The sequence below is a fragment of the Crocodylus siamensis genome, chromosome 10 (genome assembly GCF_052110815.1).
Source record: "Crocodylus siamensis isolate JL-2025a chromosome 10, ASM5211081v1, whole genome shotgun sequence".
In the NCBI taxonomy this organism is placed as follows: Eukaryota; Metazoa; Chordata; order Crocodylia; family Crocodylidae; genus Crocodylus; species Crocodylus siamensis.
Window position 1 is genome coordinate 43,535,030 of NC_143404.1, and position 13,215 is coordinate 43,548,244.

General features: G+C 44.0%; 1 protein-coding gene across 3 annotated transcripts in view; it reads left to right on the forward strand.

The window, feature by feature from the left end:
- The window catches only part of SAMHD1 (SAM and HD domain containing deoxynucleoside triphosphate triphosphohydrolase 1), a 91,515-nt gene extending 81,315 nt beyond the window's left edge, over window positions 1–10,200 (forward strand). For all 3 annotated transcript variants that reach the window (XM_090064177.1, XM_090064178.1, XM_090064179.1), the window contains 5 exons: window positions 114–253; window positions 2,467–2,562; window positions 4,483–4,587; window positions 5,928–6,065; window positions 8,798–10,200. In XM_090064177.1, coding sequence (XP_089920303.1) covers window positions 114–253; window positions 2,467–2,562; window positions 4,483–4,587; window positions 5,928–6,065; window positions 8,798–8,929 — 611 coding nt within the window. In that variant the 3' untranslated portion in view covers window positions 8,930–10,200. The remainder of the gene's footprint in view (window positions 1–113; window positions 254–2,466; window positions 2,563–4,482; window positions 4,588–5,927; window positions 6,066–8,797) is intronic.
- The last annotated feature ends 3,015 nt before the right edge of the window (window positions 10,201–13,215 follow it).

Genomic DNA, 13,215 nt, shown 5'->3' on the forward strand with positions numbered 1-13,215 from the left:
TTTGCATAAATTTAGCTTGCACAGTACAGGCTTAGATCCAGAGTTTGTCTTTGCTGTAACAACTGGAACTTGACTGACTGACTATATAAACAACATGTGTTTAACTTTGACAGATAACATCTTTCTGGAGATTTTGCACTCCAGTCGTCCAGAACTGGCTGAGGCACGAGAAATTCTCTATAAAATAGAGCAACGTCAACTATACAAGTATGTAGGAGAAACTAAGCCTAAAAAAGGAAAGGAAATTGAAAAGGTAATCTCTGTTGATGGCCAGCTCTAAATTCTGCTGCTGCTTGAATGTACAAATCTTACTGATCTGTTAATTGTAAGTTGCTTGTGTCAAGGGCACATTGACAACAGAACCAGCAAGTGAATGGGAAAGAGGATAGCCAAAAAGTAGATGGGGGAGGGGGGAATATTAAAGAAAGGTGACTTACTGATTTAATTATGGAAATCTGTTTGAAGTAACATGTTTTCTGTAAAAATATCAGTGTGTTACTCTAGTTCAAAAATTAAGTTTAAATTAAGAACATCTGATGAATGCAAGGAAATGGTCAAACTGTTTAGATAGTAACAAAAATCTGATGCATGTGTCCAACTCATTGTTGGAATGTTTTCCCCCCTAAACTTGACTCATTTGTTTTAATATTGATAATTAGAAATAATTACTGAAATTCTGGAATGTGCACAACCTAAAGTCTCAACTTAAATGTTACACACCAAAGATACTATATAGCTGAAGCTGAGATTAGCGCTTATAGTTGAAGGTTGCTTGGCATGTGCTGTTGTAAAATGCTGTGAGTTAATATAAGTCTGTCAGAACTTAACTGGGGATAAAATATCTGTTACCAACTGAATTTCTGTGGAAAAAAATTCAGCAAACAATTCAACTATTTCAAAATCCAGAATTAAGGTAAAATAAGCTTTGTCTGGTTTTTTAAAATTTTCCTTATATTTGTTAAAAAGCTTGAGATTTTTTAATGTTACAACTTTGTTATAAAAATATTTTTCAAACATATTCAAGTATAAATCTTTGTTTATAAGAAAATCATTCTTTTAATCATGTCATGATTAAATGTGTTTAAAAGCAGAGGTTCAGCACAGTTTCCACTAAAATCCTGGATTTTTTTTTTCTTGGAAACGTGAGGGCTGATAGTATCCTATGCACTAAACACTTTACGGCTATTCAAGACCATCTAAAATTATTTTTCTCGTAATGGGGAAACTCTAGCCAAATTCACACAGTTAACGGAAATGCAGACACCTCAAATTTATGGCATTTCATGCAAGTGTTATTCCATCTGCTTTGAAGTAGTACGTTGTACCAGTCATAGCAAATACTGGAGCTCCATCTGCAATTAAAGTAGATTCATGAAATACAAATGTTTCTGCAATTGATTTCTACAGTTAGGGATTTTACATTTTGTGAATGGCAACTAATTTGGAAGAAAAAATATGCTGGCTTTTTGAAAAATAATTGTGTTTTCACTAGTTTGCCTGTATGTCTGTATTCTCAGTCTTCTCAGCTGGGTTCTGTTGCACAGTTCGGGAACTGGTAGTATGTGACAAAACCTTTTTGGCAAAGGACAGACATTACACACAAACTGGTTTAAGTGATTAGAAACTGATTTAAACCTGTAAGAGAACAGATGTTCAGTATACATAAACCAGTTTGAAAATGGCTGAAATCTGTTTGAGATAAACCCGGTTGAATGTAGTATATCAGACTTAGCTGATTTGGGTCAAACTGGTTTATGCAATGTCTGTCCCAGACCCCTTGCTGGTTTAAGATAAATCAGACTCCCCCAGCATCCTGGAATGCTTTCTGGGCTGGCGGGGCTCTCTGCTCCACAGCAAAGCTGGCCCCTTCCCTCTGCTCCCACACTGGAGCTCTGGCAGAGACTGTAGGTGTCTGCCTGACTTCTCCCTGCTAAGCGGGGATTATTTTCCCCAGCCCCTATACTTTACACAGACACCTCTCAGCATTAGCTAGTAGACCACATGCTGGCTACAGTCAACAGACAACAAAAGAAGACAGGCTTTTTGGAGCTAATCATCAGGTAGCTGGTAATGTCCTTTCTTGGAAAAGCTGTTTAAGAAGAGTTTGAACTAATGGAGAGAGGCTTTGTTTTCTTAACTGGTTGATAAACACTGAGTTAGGGGTGATAAACATTCCCTGCTGTGCTGCTGAGGAGGGGGGGACCCCTCCCTAGTCCTGCCAGGGCCTGGCCTTGCCCCCCACAGCTCAGCACTATGGAAGAGATGAGAGGGCTACTGTTGTGCCTCCAAGCTTCTAGCCTGAGCCACTGCAGGCAGGTGCCTGAATTTTTTCAGTCCAGAGGGAGTGTCTTACGGTTACAAACTGGTTTAGCCTAGCCAGGTTAGACTAACCTGCAAAGATTGAATCAATTCAGAATCAGGCTTTTTAAATGTCTGTCCCTAGCCTTTGACTTTACTCTTTCTCAGGAGGAGTACGACACATTGCCAGCTGATGTTGCTGCTGCCAAGCCAGAAAACATACCTCACGATATGGAGTTGAAGTCTGAAGACTTCATAGTTGATGTAAATATCTCCTTTCAGAGAAACAAATATCAACTATATTGTATCACTTCTGTAATCAGAAAGAGGCTACTATACTCAAATTTAAATGCAAACTCTGTGTGTGTGTGTGTGTGTGTGTGTGTACACTTCATATTCTATATAAGCAACTGGCATGTCCCATTCACACTGTAATTAACTGTGCAATTCAAGGGCACTGTGAAAGATAAGGTAAAATTCAGTTTGCTCTCAGCACTATGGTGAGGTGTAGTATATAACAGTAGTTTATATCTGGTATATAACAGTAGTTTACTCCTGTAAACTACTCCTGAAACCTATAGCTCAGGGACTCCTAGACTTTTTTTACAGTGTGAATCATATCTTAAAAGTTAGTCCTCTGGATACCTCTCCTCCCAGTAATTATAGTTGGTTGTGTTTTATAGTTGGGAAAGTGTTTTAATTTTAACTGTTCACTGTTGGCTCCACTCCCTAGAACAGTCCCCGTTTCCTCTTTTGTTCTTTTGTGTTGTATTATTTGTTAGTGGAGGCAACTAGACTGTTTGTAGTAAATATGTATGGAAGCAGGCAGCGGTGGCTCTAACCCCAGATGCCCCATCAGTTTTCTGAAGATAGTAGCAAGAATCATAGACAGCAGTTCAGAAACCACTGCAGTATACTTTTTGTTCTGTGACCTGTAGAACTCAAATTTCTATGGTTTTCATACAAACTACATTCCAAAACTCAGAAATAGCTTTAATTAATAGTTGGTCAAAGTGAGTTCATACCTTCTGTTTTCCCCCACCAGTTGGTTTGCATGAATCTGAACTGTCAGTCTTGTTTTCTTATAACAAGATGCTTCATACAAGGTAGTCTCTATCCACAGATGAAGAAGGGAGGGAGGAAGGGATCATAAAAGGCAATGACTGACTTAACTCTGAAAATATTTAGCACAAAACTTTTTAAAGTAAATGCTGCTGGAAAGAAAGGGAAAATGCTGTCCAGTCCCACTTGAGGAACACGTAGCAATGAGCTCGAAAGGTTTTTTTTTTTAAGATTGTATTTAATTTTTTTTTCTTTTAAACTCCAACACAGTAGTGCTCAACCTCCGGTCTGCAGAGCCATGTGATCTGATCCATGGGACTCTCTATGGGTCTGGAAATTTGGCAGTAGGGGAGCAGTGGCAGTGTTAATTACCACTCCCCTGCTGCCAGATTTCTGAACTTATGGGAGGATCTGTGGGTTGGATCACATAGCCGTCCACGGTAGGTCACTGATCCACAGTGCAGATCACCCCATGGCTAGATATGGTGCAGTGGATTAGGCTGGAAAGCATGGAAGATTGATCATGAGACATTGGGGCCATACCAAGTAAAGCACTGCTAATCATACCCTACCTCACATGTAACTAAGTGAAAGGAAGTTAAGCATTTCCCCTTGTTGAATGTCATAAATGTTTGCTTGCCAGCTGAATGCAAATGCCTTAATTCCTGCCAGCTTTCGGTCTTAAAATTGCTAAGTTGTTATTTTATGAGATCAGAGGGCGGTGAGGGGAGGGGGAGGAAAAGCCTAACTAAGTAGTTAATGAGTTGCATGTTCCCACTGGTATGCGTGTGGCTTGTTCACAGACTCGGCTGCGGGAATGTATACACCGTCTTTACAGCAGTCATAAAACCATTAAGGAGAAACTCACCTTACAACTTGAACCTACTGTTCCTCTGTCATATGCTGAAAACATAGTACCTAGGGCAGCTCTGGGCATGGCTTATTTCTCAGTGGCAGCCTTGGAAGAAATCATTAGAAATACAAATATTAAATTGTTGCTAGTTATTAATAGCTAATGGTTATTGTTGCTTTTAGGGATTCCATATTTTGTGTATATGTGTAAAATCAAACTTGAAGACAGATGTGTTAGGATGAATTCCATCTTATTTTCTGTCTCCCAAGGTTATCAATATGGATTATGGAATGAAAGAACAGAACCCTATTGATAATGTTCGCTTCTATTGCAAGTCTGACCCTAGCCAGGCAATCAAGATTACTAAAGAGCAGGTACTTATCAGTCTGAACACTTTTATGGATCATGCAGTGTTGGTATTACTTTTCCCATAATTTCGAGTTTGTGTTTATAAATGATGTGGAAAAGGGGAGTGAGTAGTGAGGTAACCAAATTTGCAGATGACACAATTCAAAGTGGTAAAGAGCAAGGCATACTGTGAGGAACTACAGAAAGATGTAGCATGATTAAGCAAATGGGCAACTAAATAGCAGATGCAATTTAATTAAAAAGAGTATAAAGTGATGCACCTGGACAAAAATAACTCAAACGATACCTACACTATGATGAGCTATACATCAGCTCTTACCAGAGAGGAAGGAGATCTGGGAGTCATTATGGACAGCTCACTGAAAACATCAGCTCAGTGCTCAGCAGCCGTCAAAAAGGCAAACAAAATGTTATGGATTATTAAGAAGGGAATTGTAAGGAAAGCTTAAAGTGTCATCATGGTCATTTATAAATCAATGGTGCATCCACACCTTGAAGACTGGTCCCAGTTCTGGTTCCCGCACCTCAGAAAAGATACAGAAGAACTAGAGAAGGTATAGAGAAGGGCAGCAAGGATGATTAGAGATATGGAGGGGCTGCCATATGAGGAGATACTAAAGAAGCTGTTTAGTTTAGAAATGATGCTTGGAGGGAGACCTGGTAAGTTTACAAAATAATAAATGGCTAAGATAAAGTAAATAGGGATTTATTATTTACTATCTCATACAATACAAGAACTAGGGATCACAAAATGAAACTAGGATGTAGGTTTAAAACTAACAAAAGGAAACTCTTTATCACACAGTGTGTAATTAAAGTGTGGAAGTCACTGCTACCAGATGTGGAAGCGGACACGTTAGCTAGATTCAAGAAGGGATTGGACAGATTCTTGGAGGAAAGAGGCAGCAGTAGCTATTGATCATGGGAGTTGAAGATACAGCCTCTGAATTAGAACCTTCTCACCCTTAAATGCTGGAGACCTCAAATGAGAGGGGAACAGTGGGGGAGGGGGGAACCCTGGTCATACTCAGTTCACTCTCCCTTTCAACATCCTCTGTCTGCCACTGTGACCTAGGATACTGGGCAAAATGGACTTATGGTCCGACCCAGTAAATGTTCTTATGTTCTTATGTGTTTGTTGCATATAATGCTACTTAAATCTATTCCTCGTTAATTTATATAAAGAATGGAGTTTGACAGGGAAAACCAGAATCTAATTAAGGCTCTAAAAAGAACTGGGGAATTTTAGTAATAAATACATATATGGGAAAATCTTGGAATCTCAAATAAACCATAACATAAATTTCAAAAAGATATTTAAGTTCTTTGTTTCTGTATTCAAAAGGTTTCTAGGTTTCTGCCAGAGACCTTTGAGGAACAGCTTATCCGAGTTTACTGTAAGAAAACAGATGCGAAGAGTCTCAATGCTGCAATACAGTATTTTGTGCAGTGGTGTATATACAGAGATTTCACTAAACCACAGGTAAAGTTTGTATAATGTTACCTCCATACATTTCTACCCCTGGAGCATCTCACTTTGGCCTAGGGAGTCTGGTTTTTTATAATTAGTATAATATTAAGAAATGTTATGGGTAAGTCTTATCTGGGCTATAGAACTTCACCATAGCTGAACTGAATTTAATCTACCACAGCCTCCTGTGTGGACACTTTTTTAAATTTTAGCTTGTAAACAGCTTTTATTACATTAGGTCAGTTTTAGAGGTGCAGTGATACATCGCTCTGATATGGGATCAGCACTGATATAAAGAAAATTAACTATATCAGAGATCAACCTGATGTGGCTGATAATTTGAGCAGCCGCAGCATGGCACACAGGCAGTGAGGAGTGCAGCCAGCAGTTTGGCTAGCTGTGTGTAGCTGGTACGTCTGTTGTGGTGGACATGGAGGGAGGAGAAAGGAAGTATGGAGGGGGAGGTCAGTGCCCCCCATGGTGAAGGAGGAGTGGGGCTGGGGTATGTGCTGCCCAGCCAGGGTGGGGTGTGCACAGGACAGAGCTGCAGCTCCCAGCACTGTGTGCTGCTGGTCCAGGAGCAGCTTGTCTGGTGGCTTCCGTCACTGCTCCTGCTGCTCATCCGGGAAGACATGGGGGAGGTGGGGAGGGGCGTCTGCCCCTGGATCTGCTTGGAGTGGGGCAGGGCGGGTGGGCTGCGGCTGGGGGCCATGCTGTGCTGCGCTCAGAGCAGGCGGCAGCAACACTGGGAAGGGCTATGGTGAAATTTGGGGGGCTGCACCCCCTCCCCATAGCCCCCTCTCCCAGCGCTGCCAGCACCCGCTCCAAGCACAGTGCAGCATGGCCCCAGCCTGCTGCTGCAGCCCACCTGGCCCGACCCACACAGATCAGGGGGCACACATCCCCTCCCGTCCCCCCCCCCAGATGAGCGGCGGGAGCAGCGGTGGGAGCTGCCAGATGAGCTGCTTCTAAACGAGTGGTGCGCAGCGGCCTTAGCCACCCCCCCACCCCCCTCTCTGCACCCCCTGAACAAGCTGTGGCTCTGTCCTGCACCTACCCTACCCTACCTCCTCCCTCACTGCAGGTGTTGATCTCCCCCACAAAACACACACACACACATCCCTTCGACCCCGCTCTCATTTTACCGCAACAGACTTACCAACTGGACGCAGCTATATCAGAAATCAGATTGGTATCGGCTAATTTGCCTCCTTAAAAATCTGCTATTGGTATTGGCCCCCAAAATCTCTATCGATGCATCCCTACTTAGTTTAACTGAGTAAAACCCACTTCAGTAGAGGATAGTTCACACAGGAACTTGCACTCATTCAAATCAATCAGTGGAACTGATGCGAATTTTACTATAGAAAAGGTCTAAGTCATCCATGGCCATATCTGTGGCATGTATTTTTCAAAGTATTCAAACATTTCCTCTTATCTGTGTTTTCCCTTTTTCCTCTTGCTCATCCTAAGCCTATTTAAATTTTCTGTTTGTCTGGTAGATGCTTTCTGATGAAGAGCACTAATGGGGTAGAGCACTTCATTGTCCCTCAGTGCAGTTCTGGCTTTTGCAGTGGGAGTTGGTCCAGAGGCACACTATGACCCAGCCATGGGTGTCTGGTGCCTCTTGAGTCAAGTACGTACCCCCAACACCAGTCAGCAACTGGGAGGGGGTTCCCCTGGCAGCCAGTCCCGCTGGCTGGGGGGGGTGGTCCCCAGCGGCCAATCCCACTGGTTACGGGGGGTGCCAGTCTCACAATAAAAGCAGCTGCGCCACTTCCGGAGCTCTGTGGCCACTTCCGGAAGCAGCACAACCGCTTTTGCCGGTGGCCCCACACTCTGGCTAGCTGTGCGCCACTTGCTCTCCAACCAGCGCTCACAAGGGGAGCACTGGTGTTCCTGCCTGCCCCCCGCCCGCCGGATACACAGGGGGCGTGCCCTGACAAGGTGCACTGATGCTCTTATGACACCCCCTGGACCCAGCCTTTAGGATATTGGGCAGGTAGATCTAAAGCAGATCTCAAAAGAGACCAATCTTAAATAATGGACAGGCATTTATTTCCTGCACTGCTTTGTAGGAAACTTTTACACCTTTGCAAATTTGCAAGACCATGGGCCATGATCCCTTGACACCTGAGGTACCAAGTGATTTGGCATCATGTCCCCAGGAGCATGCAATAAATCAAAGGAACTGGAAAGAGGGGGCTCCATGAGACTTTAATTCCCCCTTGCTGAGTTGTGTTGATCTTGTATTGAATGTGGAAATTCAAGTTGGAAACAAAGATGCTTAATATATTCACCTTGGGTAAAAACATACAAGACCAGCTACATCTTGATGGAAGCGCTGAGACCAAATGATCACATCACTAATATAATAATGAAGACAGAGAATTAGTAGGTTGCTAACACTTATCACTTCTATATGGTACAGCACCCACTCAGCCAGTACATAATGCTTCCCGGTTTATTGTACACTTTAATGTACTGGACCCTGCAGTATGTTTTCCAGAAATGCAATCAGTAGATCAAAATGTGATCATGGTCAAAATTAGGAACCAGTTAATTTCTGTTGGAACACTGATCCAAAATTTTCATGTACAATAATCAAGCATTGACTGCAGTGTTTGAGTGGTTTTCGCCTTTTAATCCATTTTACTAAATATTCTAATGTTGAGGTTTTTGATTCTAAATTCAGGAGAATGCTTTTAAAAGCAAACCTTTTCTTTCTTTCATTGGTTTGATAGGATGGTGATGTGGTTGCCCCTTTGCTAACTCCAATGAAAGCAAGCTGGAAAAACACTGAAGAAGATGAACTAGAAGGTCCAACTGAATGCAAGAAAGCTTCAAAACCCAGAGCCAGACTTTTCAATAACTGACTTATTAAATGTATTTAAAGCCTTTCTGATAAGGATTTTGCACTATCCTATTTATCTCTTTAAATGATGGCTGGCACATTTTAGAAAAAGCCTATGTGAAATAAGGATAAACCGTAAAAGCTTTTCAGAGCAGATTTACAATAATGCATTTTAAAAGGAGCTGAAATTTCCTATATAGTGTAGTTCATTAAAACTCTGTGTATTATGATACTCAGAGGGGAATTTTATGTGGAGAGATTATTTGTTGCAACAAAACTTAACACAACCGTTTCTAGTGTGTTCTTTGAATGTACTTGTGTCATATAGCAAGAGTCGCTTTTTAAAAATGAACTTCAGAGGCTTGATAAAATATACACATTTCCATAAGCATACAAAAGGGCAAAATTTTACCCTGGTTGAAATGCAGTGTTAGCTGTATTTTTCAACACAGTTCCCACTTTTGCTAAAATCGGAGAACTATAAGTTTCCAGTTTCTTCTATCAGTGCAAGTATCATAAATGAAATGTTGGAAAGACCTATTGCTATTTCCTATAATTTGGATCCCTTTGTTTATGGTAATACTGAGGCTTTAGCAGAAATGTAAGAGCTAAAATTTGTTTTTCCTAGAATATTTGCGTTTTAAATAACTGAAGATTAGTGTAACTGTAAAAGCTGATGAATGTGAGCTGTGTCTCCTCGTGCTACCAAAGTACCCAGACACTTTATGGGTTTTTAAAAAATAGCTTTTTGGTTTATAGAATGTGGTTTTTACTCTGTATTCAGTTACAGAAATGCTGTGATCTTTCATTACTATCTGAACATTCCTGGCAAAAAAAATTTGGCTAAAGAGATACTGTCAACTTGATTACTCACGTATTTTTAAAATGAGGATATGCTTACACAGCAAAATACCTTCTCAGCAGTTAACTAATGCAGCAGTCTGCTAATGCAGTACTTCTGCTACCTGATCTCCCTCAATTAACTCTACAACCCACAGCATTGTTCAGTGACTTTGCAATTTTCACTGGTATATTAAATGATTTCTTTCCTCTGTTGCTTGTGGGTAGTCTCAAAAGTTCTGCCAAACTGGCTGAGTATTGCCAAACTGTTCAATACAAAAGCAAGGCTTTCTTCCCCTCTTTTTTTCCCTAATTTTTCACTTGCATCTCAAATGTTTTAACAGGTGCAAGTCAAAAAGCCCCTCCAACAGAAGTGTTTTTTGGGGGTTTTCTCCGGTGTTGTCTCTTTTTTAGGTTTTAATTAAAATAAAACCCTTCACTTCCTTCTCTAAAGATTTTATTTTTGACTTGGTTTTTCAAATGTTAGCGACGAACTCATTTCCAATTAAAAAAACCCTTATGCAGTAGCTGGTCAGCTGAAAGTAATCAGGAATTAGGCTGAGTTAGCCCTCTGGGTTACAAGAAGAGGGCTCTGGCCACACAGGCCCTGATATCTAAGGCGACCATATTATTTGTGCAGAAATCCATATAAAGGGGTAAGGAAATCCAGAACGGGTGGAGGTGAATTCCATATGCGCATGTGCTTACATGCACACACACCACCCCCATGCAGATGAACACACCATGCACCCACAGAGGGTGGTAGCAAGGTTCCTATCCAGCATGTTCATACATGATGGTGCTGAACTTACCCAGACATAACCCCGTGGCTCCCAGGAGACCTGATGATGGAGGAAGGCAGGGCAGGTCAGTGTGGTGATATACAGATACGCTCCACCCCCACCTATGCGCAGAAGCTGGACCTCTCTGCAGGTGATCCCAGCCCACAGGTAACAGAAGCAGTACCCACTCCTGCCTGATACTGCCCTCCACCTCCAGCTGCTGCTTAGTAGGAGCCAGGCCTGGCATATATAGCTTGAGTGGCACCAATCCAGGACTTGCCCAGTTTTTCACCAACTGGCTGAGGTAGCCTATGATATCCAGGACTGTTCTGGCCAAACCAGGACATAAAGCCCAGAACAGCATGTTGTTGGCCTGCTTGGAACTTCTAACCCAGACTCCTGATTTTGCCTTTGCATGCCCCATGTCAGCACATGGTTGAGCTACCATAACCACCTGTGCCCCAGTCACTTGCACAATGGACCTCTTCTGGGCCCTGGACCAATCATAATTTTAGGCCTCACCTGATCCCTTATGATTCTGAATGTTCTTTGCCTCCTGACCACTTACAGTAGGGGTGGGTGAAAAATGGCCTGCCAGGCAATTTCATCCATTCTGTGGGTGCCCACCAACTAACTACCCCACCCAGCCCTTCTGCCAATGAGGGTGGGAGCGAGACATTCATATATACAAATACCTGCTGCAAAATACCCCATTGTGCCTCACTCCCATCCTTGTGCATGGAAGGGCCCAGCCCAGCCAGCACACGGTTTCCTGGCAGGGCTGCCACTGCTACAGCTGCCTGGGCTGGGGGGCCGGACCCGTCAGCTTGCCCTGTGTCCTGCTCACTCTGGGCACCAGGTAGGGAAGCAGTGGGGGGCAGCTGCAGCTGGGCAGAAGCGCAGAGCATGGGGCTGAGGCTAGTGGCAATTTAGAGCCCGTGCCCAGAGAGGCAGTGGGAGCATGGACCTCAGAAGAGCAGGTGTGAGGGAGGATGTGGGGTATAGGGGCCCTCCACACACTCTCCCTCATGGTATACCCTCCCCATCGGTGGAAGCAGCAACAGCAGCAGCAGGTAGAGATGCTGGGGGCACTCATGCCTAGCACAGGCGCTGCTGCCAGAAGCGTGCAGTTCCAGCTAGCACTGCACATGGGGGCAAGGAGCGCAGCCAGGGTGGCCTGCCTCTATCATGTGGGGCTCCATGCAGTGCATATGCAGCTCATGCACTCACGCACCACCAGGGGGAGCCCCATCCAATGAAGCCAGCTACCTTCACCGCTCCATGCTGCGCAGGTCCTGGGACTGCAGGAGGTAGAGGGAAGCCCCGGTCCCTGCTTCCCAGTGGAGTCCTGGGACCTGTGAAGACATCCAACTCCACTGTACTTCCCCCACTGCAGGAGGTGCATATGCGCAGTAGGGAACCCCATGTGATAGAAGCAGCCAGACCTGGCTGTGCTCCTCGCCCCCATGTGCAATGCTGGCCGGAGCCATGTGCCACTGGCAGTAGTGCCTGTGCTGGGCACGAGCACCCCAAGCATCCCCAACTGCTGCTGTCATCAGTGGAGGCTGTGCACCATGGGGGGGTGAGGGGTCCTCATACCCCACAAGCCCTACACACCCACACGCTATACCCACAACCCCTCCACATATACACCCCCAACATACCCTATTCCCTGCCCACACACACAGCCACATCCCCTCACAACTCTCCCCCCACCCACCCCACCACACACACTCCCCAACTACACCTCCCACACAGTACACAAGAGTAAGATTTTATTTTTGAGTTATTATGCAATCATCTGTAGAAGTAATTGGCTTACTTGACTAGAAAAAAACAGACAAAGACCAGACGTGCTGATACTGCTTAATTCAAGTGTTCTGAGATAAGGAATCCGCATTCCTGCATTCCTTGGGTTATCTTGATATCTTGCCCTGTGTATTCCTGCATGCCTTGGGATAGCCCTATGCATAGATAGTTGTTTAAGTAAACGTTCTAAGTTTCTGTGTAATTTACTATTGTTTTTCTTTCTCCAGGGTGTATTTTTATCTCTTTCTCTGTCTTTAGTATAAATACGCTTGTAAACTTAGAGAGTCCGAGAAATCCTTTGAAACAGACACGGGTAATTCCCCTTGCTGTGTGGAATTCTCCCTGTGATCACAGTATAGCGCTAAATAAAGAAAAGCTGGCTCTGTCAGTTCTGATTCAACCACAACACGATCACCAGCATCCTCCCTTGAAAAGAGAGGTACCACAGTAGGCCTGCCCAGGCCTGCAGCCACTCTAACACCCTGACTTATAGCTGTTGTCAGTCCTCTGGCAGGAAGGGGTTCCTGGGGGACAGGTGGACCCCCAGGGAGAGCAGTAAGCCTGTGCCCCAGTGGATGCCCTGAAGCATGGGTGAGAGTGAGCCCACTTGCCACCTGTCACCCACCATTAGGCCAGAGCTCTTGATCCAGTTGACCCAGGCAGAGGAAGCTGCTGAGTACATAGTCTGGCAGGCCTCTATCTGTGCCTAGTCACCTGGGTCCTGAGGAGCATATCATTGGCATATGCTGACAGGACCAGCCTCATGGCTGACTCCTGGAGCACCAGTCCCACCACCCACTTGTGCAGGAGGCAGAGAAAGAATTCAAGAACCACGGTGTACAGCTGGCCCAACAGCAGACAACTTTGAAGGACTCCT